Genomic DNA, 22,414 nt, shown 5'->3' with positions numbered 1-22,414 from the left:
GACGGGGGCAGTGCGAGGACGGGAGCGCATTGCGGTCAGCACCGACTGCTGCTGGGGAGGAGCCCCCTTCCTTCCCCTCCGTGCTGGGACCACTCCCCCAGCTAGCCAGAAGCACAAAGAGGAGCAGCACGCTGGGAGTTGCTCCCTCCTCCAGCATGCAGGGGCAAGGATGGTGCAGGAGTTTACAGACGGCTTCTCCAAGCGCTTCCACCCCGGCGCAGCGCCCGTGTGCGAGTCCTTCCACGCCGAGCACACAAATCTTCCACCTCGAGGAGCAGCAGGGTTTTTAAACGTGGTAGGGTTCATCCTCAAGCTGGTGTAACCTGACAGCCAGGCAGGTTTATATTCCCTGAGGATCTAGCCTGCCAATGCAGCCTTATCACTGGATTTACACTGTGTATCTTCCTTAACTCGTATTTGGGAGAAGGGGGTAAGGAGGTTTTTGTTTATGCAATGATTTTGTACACTCTTGAATGTCACTTGCCACACTATGCATGATAGAACAGACCTTTTTGAAAAGCAAGCCATAGTACCCTGGAGCAATTAAACAATTTTGTGAAGTGACATAAGAAGATATTTTGTAATTGTCTGTAAAAAGTGTTAATGTCAGAGCCGTTTCTTGGTCACCCGATATTTATGTCTAAAAGCACTTTAGTAATCTGGATTTTTGAATGTGGCTCTTCCTGTATTGTCCACCGTTTATTTATTACACATCCATAAATAAAATTGTGGTGTATCTTTGGTTTTCATGCTCTGTATTGCAATTTATACCTTCCTTTGACACATCTCATGGCAGTTGCTCAGCTGGCCCATGCACATGCCTGGACAGCTCTCCTGGAACACCTCCAGTTTCATCTACCAGCCAAAACATAACGGAAAATTATCAAAAGGTTTTATTAAAATCTGAGTAATTCCAATTTGGAAAGTGTCTTAACACAGCTCAGGGGATGTGTGGGGCAGGTACTGATGCTGTCCCTGCTCCTGCCTCTGCTGCTGGGCCTGGCTGCTCTCACAGATGTGCTGGACAGGGGGAGAGAGGGGGACAGTTCCTGGGAAGAGCAGAGCAGTAAGTGGCACGTGCAGATTTCCTGCTTTTCCCCTCCTTTGCTTGGCCAGACCCCTCCAGGCTGCCGGGGGGAGGGGTAACATATGCATGGCAAATGCGAGCTTTGCAGGGGGAAAAAAAAAGTGTGCTGGGGGGGCTGTGGGGAGCACGGCTCAGGAAAGGACCAGCCAGGGCTTATTGCAGCAGCAATTAGGCTCACTGAGAGCCGAGACTTAGCACATTGGAGGCCTAATCCTGCCTGAGCAGCATCTGCAAACCTTTTATTTGGGCTGTGCCACGCTGGCACTGGATGCTTGCAATCCTTTTTATTTATTTTTTTTTTCCCCTTTGGTCTGCCTGCGTGCAGATGGCCTGGCTCCTTGCCTTGTGCTGGCCGCAGGGCTGTGAGAGCAGGCACGTCACCGCCACCAGGGCTACAAGGGGAGACACTGTAGTTCCAGCATGCACAGGGCGCGCTCCTGGTAGTGCCTGGTGGGATCCCAGTGCTCACCACAAGCTGGGCAGGAGGAGCCAAGAGGAGGGCGAGGGGCCCGAGGCATTTTTCACGTGCTGGGAAGTGGCTGAGGGGTACAGATGCTGGTGGATGGCAGTGACTGCCCAGGCTCAGCTCCTGGTGACAGGGTCTGCTGCCCTCCTCGGAGCAGGGAGTCACTCAGCTGCTCGCTGCCTGCACTGACCCTGGCAGGGAAGTGTCCACTGTCCTCCAAAGTCACTGCTTGGAGCAGCAATAGGAGTAGGGCAGCCCATTCTTGCTGTTGCTTCAGGTTTGATCCATCCTGAGGTCAGTGGCAGCCAGACCCAGCCATGGCTCAGCCAGTGCTGGTTCAGTGACAAGAGTGTGACCCTGATGCAAGGCAATGGCTGCCACTTGCACACATCTCCACTACTCCATGTGAGACCCCACAGCCGTCCTGGTGACCACAACAGGGCCTGGTGCCAAGAGGTTCCCTTGGAAAGGAGCCCGGGCATCTCTCAGCCACAAGTGCTGCACTTGCTCAAGCAGAAGATTGTCACAGATATATTTTATGAAAAATCCTTTTGCTAGGATCTTTTCTCCTGAGAAGGTGAGAAGCTTCAGCTTCTCCATGTTTTGCTGTTTTTGAATGTGATCTGGAGAATTGTTTCCCCAGCATGTGAAAGTTGTTTTTACTTGATGACCAATGACAGCCACCTGTGCTGAGGCTGTGAGCAGTCACAAGATTTTATTATCATTCCTTTTCTTTCCTTGCTAGCTTTCTGATGAAATACTTTCTTCTATTTTTTAGTATAGTTTTAATATAATATATATCATAAGATAATAAATCAGCTTTTTGAAACATGGAGTCAAGATTCTCATCTCTTCCCTCCTCCTGGGACCCCTGCAAACACCACCACATTTGGTGAGCCACGAGTGAGGAACATTGCCACACAAGATCCCTTCCATGTGGCCCAGGCAAGAGAAGTCAGTAAATTCAAAGCCAGTGCTCAGCACATGCAGATCTCTTCACTGACTGGAAGCTGACTGCCAGGCACCCTGGGGCAGTGGTGGGGGTGTCCCACTCTCTTTGCTTGCTTTCCCTTACTTTAAAGCACAGATAAAATGACCCAACCGCTGGTAGTCAGAATTTTCTTACGTCCCAGTGATGGGCCCAGAGCAGAGAAGGCTGCAGGGCTGCATTTGCAGAAGCATCTTCACGGTGCCACTTCCGTACAGCTTTAGCAATGTTAATATCTGTGTCACTTTGTTTTGGCCGATCCTCCCAAGCCGCAGGTTGGATTTTGAGACTGGGAGCTCAGCGAGCGCAGCGAGCGTAGCGTCCCTCGTGTGGAGCGGGAGAGGAGGGGAGAGCTCCGTGTGGGAGAGGGGAGAGGAAGAGGAAGAGGAGAGGAGAGGAGAGGAGAGGAAAGAGTAGAGGGAAGAGAGGAGAGAGGAAGAGGAGAGAGAGGAGAGGAGAGGAGAGGAGAGGAGAGGAGAGGAGAGGAGAGGAGAGGAGAGGAGAGACGAGAGGAGAGGAGAGGCGGCTGCAAGCCTCACTCCTTCCCCTTATTGCCACAGACCCCTGCGGGGCCGCGTCTGCTGTGCATACAGAATTCAAGAATCCTGCGGAGCTTGTGTTTCATCCCTCTCGTCTTGCATCCCCAACAGGCACTCGGTACATCGAGCAGTCTCTGGCAGAGGGCACAGGCGCTGATCAGAGCCTCTGACTTTCTCCAGACAGGCTGTGGAAAGTGCATATTATATGGCTCTACGCAGATATTTACCATATGTATTTTGATGTATTGATTAGTAGTGCTGTATTAACATTTTAATAATAAATGTCGTCTTGTAATTAAAAGGTAACTTTTGTAATTAAAACAAGAACTATGTTAGTGGGATTTTTTTAGCAAGGAATGAGGCACTTGCACCAGATAGCAGCCACAGGACACCTAAATCTTTCAGAGAAAAAGAATTTATTGCTCTCTTATCAGAAGAAATGAACTTCTTCCCACCTTGAAGGCGCTGTTAGGATTAGAAGGAAGAAGCTGACACTGACCAGACAGAATCCTGTGTTTGAATGGAATTTATGCATCATGTATGAGGTGTATGAATATGCAACGGGCTGTTGTTTTTAAGGGTTAATCCTCTGTTAACGTGAGTCCTTTTTCAGGCTCGTGCTGCCCAGAAAAAGGTACCTGGACATCCGTAACTCTTTGTTTCTATTGTCTCATATTGTCCTAATTCAATTTGTCCAAATTATTATTTCTCTAATTGTATTACTATTTTTATAACCATTTATTACTATTAAACTTTTAAAATAAAAAAAAAAAAAGTGTTTGGCGTTTTTCACACAGGCCAGCCCTGTCCTGGGGTGCATATGGCACAGCATCGCCTGCTGGATGAGTGAGGAAGGGGATTGTTCCTCTCTGCTCTGCACTGGGGCGGCCTCACCTCGAGTTCTGGGGGCAGTTTTGGGCGCTGCCATGTAAAACAGACATTAAAATTGTTAGAGAGCTTCCGAAGGAGGGCTACGAAGCTGGTGAAGAGCCATCCTTGTGAGGAGCAGCTGAGGTGACTTGCTCTGTTCAGCCTGGAGGAGACTGAGGAGAGAGCCCACTGCAGTCTGCAGCTTCCTCACGATTAAAGCAGAAGGACATTCGCTCATCTTTTGTCTGTGGTAACCAGTGACAGGACCCGAGACAACGGCTGTAACGCTGTATTAGGGGAGGTTTAGGTTGGATATTAGGAAAAGTTTCTTCACCCAGAGGGTGGTGGGGCACTGGAACAGGGTCCGCAGGGAAGCGGTCACAGCACCAAGCCCGACAGAGTTCAGTGGGTGTTTGAACAGTACTCTCGGGCATTCTCTGTGATTACTGGGGTTGTCCTGCGCAGGGACAGAACCTGGGCTTTGATGATTCTATGTGTCCCTTCCAACTCAGACTATTCTATGATTCCTAGGTTAATTCATCACTAACACCAATACAAGTCCATTCTTTTAAACCAGGCGCACGTGTCCAGCCCGCACAATCTCCTCAAGCTGCCACAAGCGAGGGCACCGAGTGCCTTTTCCCTCGATCCCACACTGCGCGGCCGTGAGGCTCTCGGGGGGCGCGGAACAGCAAAATCCCCGCCCGCCTTTTCGGCCACCTTCCCCCTCTGGGAGGGGGAATCCGGAGGCTCTGGCTGCAGGCTGCCGGAGCCGGGGAGGACGGCCCCGCCGTCACCGGGTGTCGCTGCCGCCCGCACGGCTCGCAACGACCGGCGGGGAGCACCGCCCCAGCCCGGCCCGGGGCCGCCCCGCGCCGCCGCTCTGCGGCCTGGCAGGGGTGTGGCGGGCACCGCGCTCCGCCCCGGCACCGTGCCGGCACCGCGCCCGCCCCGGCCCGGCCCCGCGGCCCGCCCCGCGCTCCGCCCCGGCCCGGCCCCGCTGCCTGCGCCACCGGCGCGATGGCGGTGGCCGTGCTGCGGCCGCTGGACGCGCCGCCGGCCGAGCTGTGGCCGGCCACGGCGCTGCTGCTGGCGCCGGCGGGGCTGTGCGCGGCGCTGCGCGGGCGGGGCGGCGCGCTGGTGCTGGCGGTGCGGCCGGCGGGGCGCGGCGGGGCGCAGCCGGTGCTGCTGAGCGCCGTGGCGCTGGAGGCGGGCGGGCGGCGCGGCGCGGAGCTCTGGCTGCGCGGGGCGCTGCTGCGCCGCCTGGGGCTGGCGGCCGGCCGCAGGGTGGCCGTGTGGCCCGTGCGGCGCCCGCCGGCGCTGGCCTGGGTGCTGCTGGGGGCGGCGGGGCGGGCCGGGAGGCTGGCGGGCGGCGCGGTGCTGGCGCGGCGGGGCGAGGCGCTGCCGGGGCCGGGCCCCGGGCCGGGCCCGCTGGTGCTGGAGGCGCGCCCGGCGCTGCAGGGGTTGCTGGGCAGCGGGACGCGCACCGCCCTCGCCCCCCCGCCGCCCGCCCCGCCGGGCACCGCCCGCGGCCGCCCCCCGTCCGCCGCCGCCGCGCCGCCCTCGTCTCCCGCTTCGCCGCCGCCGCCGCCGCCGGGCCGCGGCTGCGGGCGGTGCCCGGCGGGGCGGGCGGCGGCGGCGGCGGCGGCGCGGAGGTGTGTGGGTGAGCCGGCGCGGGCTGCTGGCGCTGGGGCTGTTCCAGGGCGAGTGGGTGCGGGTGGGCGCCGAGGGCGCGGCCCGGGAGCACCTGGCGGCGCTGCTGGCGCGGCCGCCGCCCTGGGAGTACCCGCGGGCCGCCCGTCGCGGCCCGGCCGACGGCACCGCGCTGCTGGCCCCGGCCCTGGCCTTCAACCTGGGCTGCGACCCCGCCGCCGCCGCACAGCTCCGGCTGCAGGTGAGCCACGGCCGGGCGGCCCGGGGAGCGCGGCAGCGGCAGCCGCGGCTCACGGTGCGCCCCGTGTGCTCCGCAGAGGTACGAAAGGAGCGGCGCCGCGGATGGGAAGGGCAGCCGGTCCGTGCTGTCTGTGCCGCCGTTCGCCAAGGAGCTGCACCTGGAGATCGTGTGCTCGCCGGCGTACAGCACCCGGGGAAGCTACGACTGCGTGCTCTACAGGCACTTCGAAACGCCGCGGTGAGCTGTGCGGGGTGGGCGCTCCGGGCAGGTGCACTGTCCGTCTGTGCCACACGCTGGGGATGTGCACATCCACACCCCCAGTGCGGGTGCTGTGTAGTTTTAGAATATCCCCTTGCATTGTCCTGTCAGGAGTATGCTTTGCTTGGACACAACACTTCTTGTCCTGTCCTTCAGAAGTCACCTTCAAGTCTCTGTGTTTTCTGTAAAAACACAAGTGATGCAGGGCAGGGAGGCCACACAACCAGAAGGATTTACTCTCTTTCACTGGTGAAACTCTGGGTTTTTTGTAGGCTGGTCCAAGAGGGAGACATCCTGTGTGTTCCAACATTTGGAAATGCCGAGTTTATAGAACTAAATGCAGACAAGTTCCTAAGGTAGGTCAACGCACTGTGGCTCTGTTGGTATCAGAAGAGCAAAGATGCTTTTTCATGATTGACTCTCTTGAAATCAGTTTATTCCATTCTGATCTGTCCCTGGATTTTAGTGTTTTATCTGTCTGTTAATATACTGGGAAGAGGGAAATGTTTTTGCTGGATTAATGAGGGCTGAAGCTAAGAGGGAGGCCTCTGTTAGCTCATTTGAATAGTCAGGAAGGGGAAAAAGGAAAAAAAAAGAGGTAGAGCAACTGATGGGGATAAAGAGTGAAGAGGAAAGGGTAGCTTGAGGGCAGTCAGAGCCACATAAACAAAGCAAAGTCGGAGCTGGGCTTCTTGACTTGGGACAAACAACAAAATGTGCATATAAGCCCTAGGAGTTCATGTTAGATTAACTTTCTGTTTGGCCACCAGTTCTGCCTTTCTTGGTTTTGCTCGAGTGGCTTTGCAACAGTTGTGCTAAATGGGAGAACATCCCCTTTGTATGAGGATAAGGGTGCTCCCAGTGGCATTCCCAGCATTCACATTGGCTGATCCTGTGCATACTGCAAGAGGACAAGAGTTTCTCTGCTTACCTGTGCTTATCAGCTGTCTTCTTGTTGACATTTATATTGTTCCTTCCTCCTCCTTGGCTAAGCAGTTTAGAGTGCTTGTTTGTTTTCCCTTAGGTGGCCAGAGCTTTATTTCAAGGTGAAGAAGATCGTAGGCATGGTGGAAGGCGAGCAGTCCGAGGGTTACCTGGTGGACACCCAGAACTCATCTCTCTATCTGGTGAGATGTTGGTGGAGAGCAGAGAGAGGAGATCTGAGGCTGAGCTTTCACTGTGGATGACAAATGTACCTGTGGAGGCTTGTGCCTCCTGCCATTGGGAAATGACATTTCAGGACAGATGTTGTCACTTGGCACCGGTCTTTACTGGGTGGTGTTTTTGTTTTCTCACAGGTGGGTTCAACAAACAGCACTGTCCCGTCTGCCCCAGCCCATAACAGCAGTGAGTTCTGGAGCAGTTTGTCTCCTGCGGGACTTTCTGACGTGGTGAAGCAGCTGTGCGATGCTCTCCGGCCTCACCTGCACCGTCGGTGAGTGAGAATTCCTTGGAGAGAGCCCTGGAAGAGAATTCCTTGGAGAGAGCCCTGGAGAGAGCTCCCCTCCCTGTCTGTTGCAGGGCCAGCACGCTGAGCAGCGTGGGCAGCGTTCTCCTCTCGGGGCCCAGCGGCAGCGGGAAGCTGATGGCTGTCAGAGCTGTGTGCAGCTGCCTCAACCTCCACCTCTTCAAGGTAATTCCTCCTGGGCTCAGTGGATTGGTGGATTTATAACAGACCGAGGATTATGGAAATGTTTTTTAAGTCGGCCCTGCTGCAGCCATGACACACGCCTATCCAGGAGCTGCTTCCACGTGCAGATGCAGACAAGTGAGGCACAAATAATGCTGAGATCTTCTCTAGCTGAGAGGGAAAAGAAAAGCAGCCCTCAGTTTCATGCTAGCACATGTACCAGACCTGGCTCAAAATCTCTTGGCATATAAAACAGCTGCCCTGTAACTGTGTTCACATTCACCACCACCCTCTGCCAAAAGCAGTGAAGTGTCAGGTGGAATTCACTGGGGGTGGTTTAATGTGGAATATGATATAGTTCCAGCTGACTTGTCAGTATTAAGAATTTGGTTTTATGTCAATGGCCCCCTGAAAACTTGTGCTCTGCTCTCTGTATGTGTATAAAAAAATCAGATCACATTTTATGAAACAAACTTGAGAGTGGGTGCTGTTGCTGTGCAAATCCATTTCTTGACACAGCTTGAACATCATGCACAGTTCTGGTCTCCCCATCACAAAAGCATAAAACTGAACTGGAAAAATTCAGAGAAGGACACTGGGTAAGATCAGGGGTCTAGACCAGTTTCTTTGTGGGGAAAAGCTGAATAAATTCTTCAGCTTGAAAAATAATTAAGGGAGAATCTGATACAAATTTTTATGAGATCTTTTTGAAAGATTTTTCACAAGAGCTTGAGAGGTCAGATGAGCAGGGCAGGTGTTTACTTTTCCCTGTGCCAGCATGAGGCCTGTGACTGTCAGATGAAGCTGGTGGGAGCAGGCAAGCTGAAGGAGATGTTTCTCTGTGTAGGTGAGAGTATTTGAATGAGAAATTTACTGTTAGAAAACCACATCTGACTGGGAAAAGCCCTTTGGATAGGAATGTTATGTGCCTGGATGGCCAAAATGAGGTCTAGCACCTGTCTCTGTCCAGCACAAAAGGTTCTGGGCACCAGCAGAGTCTTCAGTGACTTGTTAAAATTGCTGTTTTCTTCCAGCATACCTCTTTTGTTCACTCTGACAGTCCAGGATTATCCCACAAATGCTTTCATTCCCTTGAATCTGTAGAGATACGTTTGCAAAAGTGAGAGGAAGTCATGTAGTGACTTTTCTAGGAGACTTTCTGAAATTCTGCAAGGACATGGAAGAAGAAAAATGGAAAGAATAGGGCTGGAAGGTTCCCCTTTTTGTGGAAGGATATCGTGGGCTTGCTCCTTCTTTTGGTGGATATTTTGAGAGTAAACTCGTTTCCTGTTCTTTTCTCTCCAAGCAAAGCTGTAGGACTGGGTCAGTGGAGCAGGTAGATAGTGCCTTGGCTTGCTGCTGTGCAGCTCATCTGGACATGATCCTTTGTGGTGCTGAGCTCTGACTTTTCTGAAGATGTGCCACAGCTCTTTGGATCCAGTGCAAGATTGCAGGGATCTCACAGGACCCTCAGATCCATGTTTAGGATGTCCTTGGAAGCACTCTGTCACTGTCATGTCCTGTCAGGTGGCCTCAGGTTCTAGTGGGGTGTGTGTGCAAGGCTACAGCTCTGGTTTCAGGGTTGTGTGCTGCTTTTAAAGACTAGCACGCTTACTGTTAAAGACAGAGATGCTTTCTGTCCATTTTATTCTCCTACCCCAGTTTTTACACTCTCCCCTCTGTTTCTCACTGACTGCAGTGCTTACACTGCCATTCCACCTGCTCTTCCCCTTCTCTGACTGCTGTGTCTGCCATCCCACCAGGACACAGTAATTCTTCCCTGCTCTAATGTCCACCACTTGATGATAAACAATTTTTGTCCTTTCTCTCTGCGTTTCAGTGCTTGCATACAGATACTGCTGCTATTACAGCCCTAACTCCTGGGTTTTTTCTGGTACATGGAGCACAGGAGTTCCTCTGTGCTGTGTCCTTGTCCTTGCCCTTTAGGGAGCTGTTCTGCCTGCTTCAGGCTGAGGATGAAACTCAGGGAGTCCTGGGGATGGTTGAGTCTCCCTGGACAGCCTCACAGCACCAGGAGCCAGCACTGCCTGTTCCCAGGCTGCTGTTCAAGGCTCACCAGTCACCTCTTCCCTTGGATGACTTCAGCAAGTGTTTGCTTTGTAAACAGTGTCTGGGCCTCTTGCCATCTCTAACTTCCCCCCAAACACCCATCACCTTTACCTTCCTCCTGCACTTTGAGCCTGTCTGGCACTGGTTGAGCAGTTTTCTGGGCCTCCTCCTCTACTTACTGCACTGTTCTGCAAGATACTTTGTTCTCCTTGTCTTCCACAGCTCTCATCTCCTTCCAGCTCTCATCTCCTTCTCATCTCTTCCAGCTGAGGTTGCTGAGCTGTGATATCCACTGTATTGATTTCTGTGCTCCCTTTGCTTCACCTTTTTCAGATAAGACCCTCCTGCCTACCTCACCTCTTGCAGAGAAGCAAGAGACAGCCATTTATCCCTGCTAAGGCATCCAGAATGTGCCTATTTTGAATATGAACCTGAATGTCATATTCAGGAAACATTGGGAAATACCAAGTTTGATCTCCTCTGAGCCATGAATTGCCCGTGCAAAGCTTTGTGGAATGTTGTCCTATGTCCCCCCCAGCCATGCATGTTGCAACTGCCTTGTCTGTGTGTCTGGCAGGTCGATTGTGTCAGTTTGTGCAGTGACACCAGTGCAGCCACAGAGGAGAAAGTGCAGGTGGCCTTCAGCCAGGCCCAGCAGTACCAGCCCTGTGTGCTCCTGCTGAAAGACATCGAGCTGCTTGGCAGAGAGCGAGACGGGCTCGGGGAGGACGCCAGGGTCATTGCTACCCTCAGGCAGCTGCTCCTGGACACAGACCCAGCACTGAGGTATGGACCCTGCACGTTTGCTGTGGGTATTCAAGGTAATTGTTTGCTTCTGCCAAGGGAGAGTGAGTTGGCACATGTGATGGCAGTGTAAGAGGTGCTTCCACAGAGCTGAGAGCATGCACTGTCCCCTTTCTCCCCACAGCCACCCCATGCTGGTGATTGGCACAACCTGCAAGCCCCAGAATGTTCCCACAGATGTGCAGACTGCTTTCCTCCATGAGGTGAAGATCGAAGCCCCTTCAGAGGAGCAGAGGAGGTTGATGCTGAGCATGCTGACTGCCAGCCTGCCTCTGGGCAAAGAAGTGAGCCTGTCCAAGCTGGCCCGCAGGACTGCAGTGAGTAAAACCACAGCAGCACGTGGGGATGGCCAGGCTGGCAGTGCTGGGCCAATCTCCCCCAGCTGGCCTTGGAGAGAGGGGGTAATTCCCACAGCCCAGACAACTTCTTCAGTGGTTAATCCTGGTGCTCAGACATCAGCTTTTAAATGCAGATTTCTAGTCCACACCTTTTGCAGAGGTGTTGGCTGATGTTCACCTCTGCTAATAAAAAAAAAATGAAGCTAGAGCCTTGAAGCAGGAGCAGCTTGCTCAAGGAATGGCTCTTCAAGGAATTTTTCCCTGTGCTTTTTATGGCCTAGGTGTAGCTGTGGTGAGGGACTGAACTGATGCTCTTTGTTTCCACATTCACAGGGATTTGTGCTGGGAGATTTCTGTGCCTTGTTGTCCCACAGCAGCCGGGCTGCTTGCACCCGCATCCAGGCCTTGAGGTAGCACAGGCAGCAGGGTGGGGAGGGCAGGGGCTGCAGCCACGAGTGGGGCAGAGTCTGACTCCTTTCCCTTTCTTTCCTCACCAGTTTTCCAGGCGGGCTGAGCGAAGAAGTGGAGAGGGATTTTTGCACTGCGGGGTTCCCAGTGCTCGAGGAGGATTTTAGTGCTGCACTGGAGCAGCTGCATGATGCCCACTCACAGGCAGTGGGAGCCCCAAAGGTGAGATGTTGGGGCACAAGGAGGGGCTGGGTTCTGCAGAGCTCTTGGCTCGAGATGCCCATCACAGATCTTGCAGGGCTGTGTTCTGACACGTTGCTTCCTGCTCTGTCCTCCCATATATTCCCTCAGCTTTCAGTGGGAAACAGTCCTCTGGACCTTCCCCCATCAATTTTCTCCCTCTTGGCTTGGAATTTGTCAGGGAAGCTCGTGCAGTGCTAAATGCAGACCAGTGGTGCTGGAGGGGTGCCAGCTGTGCAGCTCAGCCTCTTGTGGGGCTGAGGCTGCCTTGCTGAGATCTCCCCAGCCACCTGGCCTGAGGGAACAGGGAGGCTGTGGCACAGGCTGGTGAGGCAGTTTCTCCACAGGTGAGATAAATCTTAGACTTGATCTCTGGCCTTGGATGCTGCTTGAGCTGAGATGGACTTTTCTGACAGGCAGACAGTTTGAAGGACTTGGGGTTTCTTCAGAGAAAGTGACCTGGAGAATCTGAGAAAACCAGCAGTCAGCTGCTCATAAGGGGTGTGATCTGCCTCTGTCAGCTTGGCACCCAGGGAAGCAGCATTTGGGGTGACTGGTTTGGCTGGGTAATGTGGTGTTAGGACCAAGCAAAGTGATCAGAACCTCTTTTCCATGCCCATGAGTGCCAACAACTGAGTTCAGCACAGGACAGGAAGCCTTGGCCTTGGAGCAGTTCCTCTGGCACCTTCCCCAGCTGCCCACTTAATTCATGCAGTGATCTCTGTTTTGTGGTGTTTGCCAAGTTTTCTGTAAGACAGATAACCACAGAGCATGCTCAGCAGTGAGCTGTGTGAATGGGAGTTAATTTTGTTTGCATTTTACATTCCTTTATTGATTTCTTAGTAATTGGTTGTGGTCAGGAAGCCCATTAGCAGACCTGGATACTCTCAACATTGCTTTCAGTTCCCTGCTTGCACTTTCTGGTTAGTCACACGTTTGTCTGCACTTAGAGCCCGAGCCTTCTGGAGAGAACTGATTCCAAACCTCCACTTGTTAACAGTGTCTGCACCCTGTCTTAGACTTACAGTGTGCCCCCCTGAAAACAACCTTGCTGCAGTTTTCCTGTGCTCATGACTGTAGAGCTCTCTCTAGCAAGGCAGGATGAGCAAAAGTGCAGAGGAGAGGGCACCTCTTCCATTCATTGTCGCTGCAGAAGAAGGGCCTGTGACCTTTTTCTTTAAAAGTTGGGTTTTTTTCTGAAAATCCTTGTTTTGTTTGGCCTAATTTTCCTGGTGGACAGCTAAAGAAATAAAATAAGATAACATTGTTTCCAGTAGTGAAGGAAGGAGATGCAAATTAGCTGAGGGGGGAAGAATTTTGCCCTAAGCTATTTTTGAACTCCCCACTTGTGCTGGCACCAACAGCCAGCAGGTGTGGGGGGAAGTGTGGGGCTTTCCCAGGAGAGCTGCTCTGACTCTCAGGAGGATGTCATGCATGCTGGGGCATTCCAGTTACTCCTAAAGTGGCGAGCAGAGCAGCAGCATGCTCTGGGATAGTTTTGCCCAGCACAAAATAACCCAAGAGGCCTTGGCTCACCCATCTCAGATGTCTTCTCTCTGTTCTCCATGACCCCTCATGTTTGCAGCTGACCCCCTCATGAGCATACATGGACTTTGTTCTTGCATCCCCCTTTTAAGAGCAGTGAGTGCTCCATACACTGTCCTGCAGGATGTCTCTCTGTCACATCCTCCTTGCCATCACAGAGCTCCTGGCAGCCCAGATTCTGTCCCTCTGCAAGGTGTGAAGCCCTTGCGCAGTCTCTGTCCTGAACACAAGTCACTCATAGTTGCAAGACCCAGATTTCTTTTTTTTTTTTTTTTAATTTTTTATTCTTATTTTTACCTTCCTCATGCATCCCAAAGGCTGCCTGCAGCAAGACTCTCTCCACTCAAAGCTGCAGGCAACCCTGGCAGATACTTTCCCTGGGGTATTTTTGCTGACATAGGATCCCAGGGGCAGGACTGGAGTCCTCCTTCCACTGGGATCCTCCTCCCAGTGGAGGATTGGAGATGAAGTGCACTCTGTGAGTGCAGTATGCCTGGGGATGTGTTTGTACAGTTTTGTTTCTCCCTTGCAAAGCTCAGAAGAGGGGAAATGTGGTTTCTGGATACTGGAGCTGCCCAGGCACGCTCAGGGCTCAGGAGTAAGTGCTGACAAGGATTCTCCCTCTCTTGGCAGATCCCCTCGGTGTCCTGGCAGGATGTTGGTGGGCTGCAGGAGGTGAAGAAGGAGATCCTGGACACTATCCAGTTGCCCTTGGAGCACCCAGAGCTGCTGTCCCTGGGTCTGTGCCGCTCTGGGCTGCTGCTGTACGGGCCTCCGGGAACAGGGAAGACCTTGCTGGCAAAAGCTGTGGCAACAACATGCACCATGACATTCCTTAGGTGAGGAGAAATGTGAGGGGGGGTTCACACAATGAGACTGACTTCCTGCTGGCAGGGGATGGGTGTCTCTAACTGGCTTCCTCTTCTCCCTGCCCCACAGTGTGAAAGGACCAGAGCTCATCAACATGTACGTTGGGCAAAGCGAGGAGAACGTGCGCAATGGTGAGGATGTGCATCCTGCTCCTGCATGTGGGGACATGGGGCTTTTCTGTAGTGCTACAGGGAAGGAGGCAGGGCTTAAACCCCCCTTCCCAACTCCCACCCACAGCTCTCAGCAAGGGCTTGGACCCAGCTGTCTCCTACAGTCCGTTCCCTGCTGCCTGCAGCTTCCCCTCCTGCTCTCTCTGCTGGTGTTGCTCCTGTCCCTGGTGTTCCTGATGGGACAGCAGCTCCTCAGAGACACAGCTGAGCCTCAGGGCCCATCCTGCTCAGGGCTGTCTGTCCCCATTCTATTGAGACACTCGGGCAGGAGCAGTTGGTGGTGGTGATACAGTGGGCGTCTGGTTTCCATCCACACTTCTTTCCTGCTGGGAATGTAGCAGGTCCTGTTGCTGTTGACTGCTCCTCCATGTCTTTTTCACCTTTTGTGCTGTCTCCTCACAGTGTTTGCCAGAGCCAGGGCAGCTGCTCCCTGCATTATCTTCTTTGATGAGCTGGATTCCCTGGCCCCCAGTCGTGGGCGAAGTGGAGATTCAGGAGGTGTCATGGACAGGTGAGTGAGCATCAGGTGTCCTTGGGAGAGCAGGATTCCTGCCTCAGCTGCAGGCAGTGCATGAGATTGCCCTGAAAGGCATAGTCCATTCCACCTCTCTTTCTCTGTTTTTCCCCCTCTCTGCTCTCTTCAGCTCTCAGCATGGCCTGTCTCTTCTTTCTGAGCATTAGTACTGCTGTTTGCATTGCCTCAGGTTCCCGATTGCCCAAGCTAGTTGTGCAAACATTTGGTTAAGACAGTCTCCTCCATCTGCTTCTGTGGCTGCCAAGTGCTCCCTTTGGCCTCTCCAAGGTCATCCTTCACACCCCTGTTGTTCTGTCCTCCTATTAGCTGCTGTTTCCCTGTGGTGGGAAACCTTTCAGGTGCTCCTGGTAGAAGCAAAGTGTGTATAGCTTAGAGATACCCAGAAACAGGGTTATTTTCCCTAGGCCTCCTCTGCTCTTCTGCTAAGCTGGCAGTTCCCATCCAGTCTTCCTGTTCTGATGGACTGTCTGGGATTTGGAATACTTTGAAGTGAGCCCATGTGCTTGCTGGCTGTGCTGATGGAGAAGTCTGGATGGCTGTGTAAGGGCTGTGTAAGAGGTCTTCAGGGAAGAGAAATAGAAGAAGTAGGAGCTGAAGTCTGAAAAATGGACCTGCCACTGGCCTCGCTTCTTCCTTTTTCATTGGTGGCTGAGGGAGACACTGGGTGACTTGCCAAGTTCTAAGTATCTTGTCTTGCTCCCTGCAGAGTTGTCTCACAGCTCCTTGCAGAGCTTGATGGCCTTCATTCCAGCAGAGAGGTGTTTGTCATTGGAGCCACCAACAGGCCTGACCTCCTGGACCCAGCTCTGCTACGGCCAGGCAGGTATGTCCCATCCTGCCCTGCCTCACTCCAGGGGGGTTCCCCACAGCTCCTCAGGCCCTGGTGAGCAGGACTGTGTCCCCACCACGTTCCCTCTGCAGAGATTGTTTGTGAAGGCCCCTGGCTCACAGGAAGCCTAGAGGGGGCTGGTGCCTGTGGCTGTAGCAGCAGTGTAAGATACCACGGCTTGTTGTCCCCACCACTCTGGTTACTGCCCCAGCAGCACAGCAGGGCCATGAGGGACCTGCTGTTGCACCAAACAATGGCAGGAATTGGTGCCCCAGGGCCCTTTCTGCACAGCTGCCCCCCAGCCAGTCCTCAAGCCTGTGACTTGCTTGTCCTGGGGCAGCACTTTGTATCTGCTCTTGTTGGACCCTGGGTGGTTCCTGTCTGTCCATTTCCCCAGCCTGCCGCTGTGCCTCTGAGCACTTGGGCTGCTTCAGGCTCTGTATCATCCACAAACTGGACAGCAAAAGGAGCTGTCCTGCAGCTCCTGGTGCACAGGGCTGAGCACTTGTGGCAGGTTTGCTTTGGCCTGTGCCCAGCTGCCTTCTCTGTGCTAACAGGTTTGACAAGCTGGTCTACGTGGGCATCAGCGAGGACCGGGAGTCACAGCTGCAGGTGCTGAGTGCTGTCACCAGGAGGTGAGTGACCCTGTGCTCCTGCAGCCTCCTGCCACCACCTTCCAGGGGGTCACAGCCCTCCTGGGGCTGATGCATGACGTGCTCCATCTTGGATTCATGTCTGAGCCCTGGGGAGCACCTGAGGTCGCCAGTGGGTAGGGCAGGAGGATGGAGTGATTTCCAGAAGCTGAGCTGGGACTGGTTTTTCTGCAGGATGGGTGGAGCTCAGCCTGCCTGTCCAAGGGGAGGGGTTGGTAGAGTTTTCCAGCCACTGTGCTCTTCTTAAGGAGCTCAGCCAGATCCTGAAGGTGTAGTAAGACTGCAGTGCAGCTGCAGGACAGGAAGCTCCCATTTGATTCCTGCAAGAGAATTTCCCCTGCTGTTTGCCAATCCAAGTGTGAAGGCAGCTCCATTCAGCTCATTGCATCTCCTCCTGTGGTGCTCAGGGGTGTTCAGACTGTGATCTGTGTGTCTTCCCAATCACTGGTTGTGTGGGATCGCTGAGCAGCAGGGTTTGACTGCTTTTCCAGCTGCTCTGAGCTCCTGAGAGCACCTCTGGAGGGAGAGAAGCAAGCCCTGCAATCCCTGGGGTGCAGAGGTACCCCCCACCACAGCTGGGTGAGTGGCTGTGACTGCCTCTGCAGGGACTCTGTCCTGGATAGCTGTGATCACCTCTGCCTATCACTGTGAGTTAGTAGGAGAGGTGAGAGTGTGGGGCTGGCTGCAAGCAGCTTGTCACACCCTGTGTCTTGGCCACCATGCCCTCCAGCAGCTGCTGCTCATGCTGAGGGAGGCTCACTGTCTGCAGCGGGGCTCTCATGGGGTGGTTTGGTGTTACAGTGGTTTGTACTCTGTCATTAAACATGTTCTCATCCAGCCATGACTGTAGGTTGTTCCCAGACATGTGGAACACTTCATTTATCCAGGTGAGAAGTCAAACACCAGTGGCATAAACAGATGGTGTTCTAGAGAGTTCATCCTGCACCATGGCTCCAAGACTGCTCCCTGCATCCTTTGTGCTTCCTAGCTTGGAACCAGAGAGGCCCAGAGAAGCTGTGGATGCCCCATCCCTGGATGTGTTCATGGATGCGGCTTGGAGCATCCTTGTCTAGTGGAAGGTGTCCCTGCCTATGGCAGGGGAGTTGGAACTGGATGATCTTTAAGATCCCTTCCAACTCAGGTCATGCTGTTTTTCAAAGTTTCCTTTGATCCTGCTTAGCAGGAGAAAGGACCTTGCTGCAGGAATGTTTCAAAGAAAAGTGACTGTTGAAAAAAACAGTAAAGCAAACTTTTTTTTTTGTTGAGCATGCAGAGCACATTCTGGAGGCAGCTAAGCATGAGTACTCTGCTTGTTCCTGCCCAGTCACACTGGTCTGGTTTTTCTTGGCCTTTACACCTCTGTTTTTCTCTCTTGGCAGGTTTAAACTGGATCCTTCTGTGAATCTCACCAGCATCCTAGAAAAATGCCCAGCTCAGCTGACAGGAGCAGACATCTATGCCCTGTGTTCAGATGCCATGATGTGTGCTGTCAAACGCAAGGTGGAGTGGATTGAGGAAGGTAGGAGCCCTGCCCTTACCTGTCCCAGCTGTTGGAGCAGCCCAGCACAGGGGCAGAGGGGGGAGAGTTGGCACTGCTGGTCGCTGGGCTGTGTGAGGAGATCCTCAGCAGCTTTGGGACCACAGTGCTGGGCTCTGGGTTATTGCCAGGCAGGCAGTTTGTGCAGATGTGGTCATCTCCACCTCCAGTGCTTGGCCCCAGGGGGAAGGGGAGAGACACAGCTTTTCCTTTGATGGCTGGAGAGTGGGCTTTTGGATCTTACCAGCTGCTCCTGTTCTCAGCCCTTCCATGTTGTTTCTCTCATGCAGGGCTGGATACTGAGAAGTCTGCTCTGATCCTGACCATGGAAGACTTTCTGCAGGCTGCTGCCAGGTTGCAGCCATCAGTCTCTGAGCAGGAGCTGCTCAGGTACAGACTCATCCAGCAGAAGTTTGCGGCCTCCTAATGCTCAGCAGAGCTGGGACTGCAGAACAGGCACAAACAGGCACTGCCTGCTCTCCTCTGATGCCTCCTGGGCCCCCTTCTTTTGAGCTTGGGTGGAAATGGTGTCTGTGCAGTTTCCCAAGCCAAGGCCTCGTGGAAGTGCTGCTCTGCTCATCCAGGAGGGTGGTGGGCTCTGTGAGGGTCCCTCACGTGTCAGCAGTGCAATGTGGCTGCTGGGAATGTAGCAGGGTGATTTCCTTGCAGGGACAAAGCTGTGGGCAGTAGTGCTGTCTCCATGGCTGACAGGCCATTCTTTGGTGGGGAGCAAGGCTCAAACTGCACCTGCAGGGCTGGAGGCAGCTGCTTGTTGGGCTGTCAGCCCCCAGTGAGAGGTGCTGGCCAGAGGGGCAGCAGGACACAGGGCACTGCTGCTCCAGCTGGCCTGGACTTGACATAGTCTCTGAATAAATACAGGTTTTTTTAGCACGAGGTGCTCACTGCCTGACCTCAAGTTGTTGCTTCTGTTGGTGTCTGTAGGCTCAGGAAGGTCCCTGCAAATTTTTGGGTGGGCTGGGTGGTACAGAGAAATCATTGTCCTGCAGGTAAAGAGGGGAGCACACCTGTGAACTAGAGTGGGGCCACTCTCATCCTGCCAGAATGGCTGGAGCCCGTGGTGGATGAGGAAGGCCTGAGGGAGAGGCACTTGCTTGGCTGTGAGCTGAGCTCCCTTTGCAGAAGGAGCCCAGTTCTTGCTGGAGACACTGGGTGACAGGACATGAGGCAATGGGAGCAAGTGGCAGCAAAGAAATTCCCATTGGACAAGAGGAAAAACTTGTCACAGGGAGAGGGGGAGCTTCAGCCTTGGAAATACTCAAACCTTGTCTGGAACAGCCTGGAGCTGCCCAGTCTGCACTAATTTGTGCTGAGCACCACTTGGCCCAGACCCCCTGAGGTCTCACCTCCCTGTGTAGCCTCACAGCAGCTGCTGGTGGCATTGCATATCCCCTGCTTCCCAACAAGTGTCACTGGAGCTGTGTTTGGCAGCTGCTGTGGCCAGGTGCCTGCAGCTGCCCTCAGCTTTGTGCAGCCCAGGGAGTTGCTGGTGCCAGGTTTTGCCCCAGCTGCTGTAGGTACTGAGCCTGCTGACAGCTGGATCCCTGGGCCAAGCGTGGCTGTGAGGGCCTGCTCCCCGTGGAGCTCCTCTGCTAAGGGCTGCTTCCACAGCAGCTTCTGGCATTCCATGGGTGAGTTTGCAGCTGGTTCATGCCTGGAGCCCTGTGGCTCTGGCTCTGGTGCCTGAGCGTGTTCAGGCAGGGCTCTCCCTGACCGCACTGCTCCGTGCTGCTGCATCTGGGCACCTCATCTTCCCCAGGGTGGGAGGGAGGAAGGGAGCTGCAGCCACAGCAGAAACACTGCTGGAGGCTCCAGCATGGAGCCTCCCCACTCTGGGAGCTCCAGTGGGGGTGCGGGTACCCCTGTATGGGGCTGAGGAGTGTCAAGAACAGGAGTTAGCACCTGTCTGGGAGGTGCACGTAAGAGAACAGGTTCCAGCACACTGCTGTGAGCAGTGCTGCAGGGACTCAGCTGGGGGGTGCAGCCACCTGGGAGCCAGCTCACCCCTCCTTCCTTCTTCAAGGGAAGCCCCAAGCCCCACCTGCAGCTGGGGCAGCTGTGCCTGCACCCATCCTGTGCCCCCCCAGGCTGAGCACCTCGTTCCACTGAGTCCTGAGGAGGCAGTGGCCGTCCCCCTTGCCCCATACCCTGCCCATACAGGGACACACGGACCATGATCCAAGGTAGCTCTCACAAGTGTTCTTAATTAAGGGGAGGGGTCTCCCAGCTGGCTCTCAGCCATGTCCCCACCCCCTGCTTGGACCCACAGCTGCTTGGAGCTCTCAGCCACCACAGTCCCATCTCCATAGCCCCCTCAGCCTGTCTTCTTCACGACGTGGATGAAGTAGCAGGGCACGTGGGCCTGGCCCGGCGTGTAGGGCTGGAAGTCACCCAGGACGCTGTGCTGGCACTTTCCCTGGAAGGCTCCTTTCAGCAGGGCTGTGAAGGCCTCCAGCCGGTGTGGGTAGTAGGAGAGGCGAAACTTGCTGCAAGGAGGCAGTGCTGGTGAGGCAGGGGACAGCGGGGAGCAGTGCCAGCCACCCCCAAGGCGGGAGCCAGCTCTGCAGCTCTTCTCACCTCAGCTCCGGGTCTGCCCCTGCCTCAGTGGGGGGGACCTGCACCGTGTAGTCCAGGGTCACCATGTGTGCCTTGTTGTTCACCAGCAGCACCGAGGTGGTGATGTCCTTGGTCAAGTCGCTCTGGGAGAGCACAGGAGGACATCTGTGTCCTCCAGCCTGGGCACAATCCTGCTGCCTGCCCTGCCTGGCCACCTTGAGGCCATGGGGCTGGGGCAAAGGGGATTGGGATGGGGCAGGGCCTGCCAGCCACCGACCTTGTAGTAGATGTTCTTGCCAGGCGGCGCGCAGCCCGTGGCCAGGATGTGATCGTAGTTGCGGTGGTCAATGACCAGGACACCCCCGGGCCTCACCATGCTGGCAATGTTCCTCAGGGCCAGCTTGTGGTCACTCTGGTCCCCTGGAGAGGAAACTATGGCGTCTCCAAGCACTGGCTGTACTCTGTGGCACAGCCCATATGCCCTCACCTTACCCGTACACACGTACACATGCACACACAAATACCTGCCCCTACCATCTGCCCCCAAATCTCAGCTTGGAGAACCCACAGCCCCGCCCGTGGCATGAGCTCAGGCATGTTCTCAGCCTCACTGGAGCAGAGTGTGCCACGTGGGAAACCCACTGCCCGCCTTTGTGGCACAAGTCTGGGTGTGCCTCCAGCCTTGTCACAGCAGTGACATTGATGCACAAACCTCCACCGTGACCATGGAAGCCAGTGGGCCCACTCATGTCACAGACTGAGGCAGTGGGGCCTCAGCTCCACCCTCCCTGGAGATGCACCATGAAACAGCAGCTCCACTGTGTGTACTCCCATCCCAACAATGCCATGACTTAGGACACGTTCTCAGCTTGCTGGAAGACACTATGCACACACAGGTGCTCCCCCTCCTCTCCCCTGCCCCAACTCACCTTTGAAATCAGGCAGGTGTGCAAAGGAGTTCCCCAGGCAGATGACTGCATCAAACCCATCCCCTGGCTTCTCTAGGTCCTTCTCCAGCGTGAGCCAGTTGGCCTCCTCGATGACTGCAGCACAGGGAAATGGATGAGGCCAGGGACACCCAACAGCCTCCCCTGCCTGCAAGACCCCATCCCAGCATCACCCAGTCCTCCCCAGGCCCCTGTGGCTGCTGGCTTTGGCCTCTGGCCAGCAGCCAGCCAGGCAAGGACCATGGCTTGTCTTTGCCGAGCAGCTGGCACTGTCAGGTCCCCGCAGCAAGGCCACCCGGCCGGCGGCAGTCCCAGACGAGTGGCCCGAGCACTGCGAGGGGCCATGGACAGTGCGCTGGGGGCGAATGTCAGTGTCCTCAGCCCCTCCCGGCCCCCACAGCCCCCGCACCCCATCGGTCGAAGGGCTCCTCCTTGCGTCGCTCCCAGCGCTCCTTCAGCGCGTACTTGAGCATCTTGTCGCTGGCATCGACGCTGGTCACCTGGAAGCCCTCCTCGAGCAGCATGATGGAGTCCACCCTGGGGACACGGCTGTCAGCGGGGCCGGGGGCAGCACAGGGGCCGGGGAGGGGGGCTCTGGGGATGGCCGCGGGCAGCGAGGCCCCGGGGAGCAGGGGGAAGGGACACCTGGGAGCTGGGCGGGAGCGGGGCCTCACCCGGTGCCGCAGGCCACGTCCAGGACGGAGCGGCAGCGGTGCTGGCGGAGCAGCGCCAGGAGCCAGCTGCGGTACTCGGCCGTGCGGCCCCGCGTGTCCCCGATGTACAGCTGCCACACGCGGGCCGCCCGCCCGTCCGCGTACTGGTCCGGCAGCCCCTCCGCCGCCACTCCCAGCGAGCGCGTCCGGTACACGCTGTCCACCATCCCGCCGCCGCCGTCAGCGACCCGGACCCGGACACCGACACGGCCGCGTCCCCTCAGCCGAGCTGCGCCGCGCCCCCCCTGGCCGCGCCCCGCCCCCGCGCGCCCGCCAATCGCCGCCGCGTCCGCCCCCGCGCGCCCGCCAATCGCCGCTCGCGCCGCGCCCTCCCGCCCCCCGGCCAGGCCACGCCCCCCTGGCCGAGGCCCCGCCAATGACCGCCCCCCGGCAGAGCTCGCGCCGCGCCCCCTCACGGCCCCGACCTTCGCCTCGGCCGGGTCAGGGCC

At 55.6% G+C, this 22,414-nt stretch overlaps 2 protein-coding genes across 2 annotated transcripts; one reads left to right on the top strand and one right to left on the bottom strand.

Moving 5' to 3' along the window:
* The first annotated feature begins 4,970 nt into the window (after positions 1-4,970).
* PEX6 (peroxisomal biogenesis factor 6) lies at positions 4,971-18,623 on the top strand. Its single transcript, XM_030945319.1, is given in 19 exon segments — positions 4,971-5,511; positions 5,514-5,605; positions 5,608-5,844; positions 5,921-6,081; positions 6,375-6,458; positions 7,127-7,229; positions 7,401-7,537; positions 7,624-7,735; positions 10,380-10,588; positions 10,731-10,923; positions 11,278-11,354; positions 11,442-11,574; positions 13,771-13,976; positions 14,077-14,138; positions 14,580-14,688; positions 15,419-15,535; positions 16,099-16,176; positions 17,574-17,713; positions 18,022-18,623. Coding segments are annotated over 19 exon segments (2,928 nt in total). The 3' UTR covers positions 18,159-18,623.
* Positions 18,624-19,913: 1,290 nt separating this feature from the next.
* On the bottom strand, positions 19,914-22,234 carry GNMT (glycine N-methyltransferase). The gene is made up of 6 exons (XM_030946232.1): positions 21,927-22,234; positions 21,662-21,789; positions 21,235-21,348; positions 20,583-20,725; positions 20,327-20,448; positions 19,914-20,235 (listed from the first exon to the last, which is right to left on the bottom strand). Exons 1-6 carry the CDS (start codon positions 22,130-22,132, stop codon positions 20,064-20,066), a joined length of 885 nt encoding a protein of 294 aa, XP_030802092.1. The 5' UTR covers positions 22,133-22,234; the 3' UTR covers positions 19,914-20,063.
* Positions 22,235-22,414: the final 180 nt, after the last annotated feature.

The sequence above is a fragment of the Camarhynchus parvulus genome, chromosome 3, assembly GCF_901933205.1.
Source record: "Camarhynchus parvulus chromosome 3, STF_HiC, whole genome shotgun sequence".
Taxonomy (NCBI): Eukaryota; Metazoa; Chordata; class Aves; order Passeriformes; family Thraupidae; genus Camarhynchus; species Camarhynchus parvulus.
Note: the sequence above shows the minus strand (reverse complement) of the source record. Positions and strands in the feature narration are given on the sequence as shown.

What these genes read in the sequence shown, in the direction of transcription:
- GNMT (XM_030946232.1), bottom strand. Translation starts at nt 22,132, where the DNA reads ATGGTGGACAGCGTGTACCGGACGCGCTCGCTGGGAGTGGCGGCGGAG. An exon ending in GACGTGGCCTGCGGCACCGG is followed by an intron (nt 21,790 to 21,926) that starts GTGAGGCCCCGC and finishes CCGTGTCCCCAG; the next exon opens with GGTGGACTCCATCATGCTGC. An exon ending in GCAAGAACATCTACTACAAG is followed by an intron (nt 20,449 to 20,582) that starts GTCGGTGGCTGG and finishes GTGCTCTCCCAG; the next exon opens with AGCGACTTGACCAAGGACAT.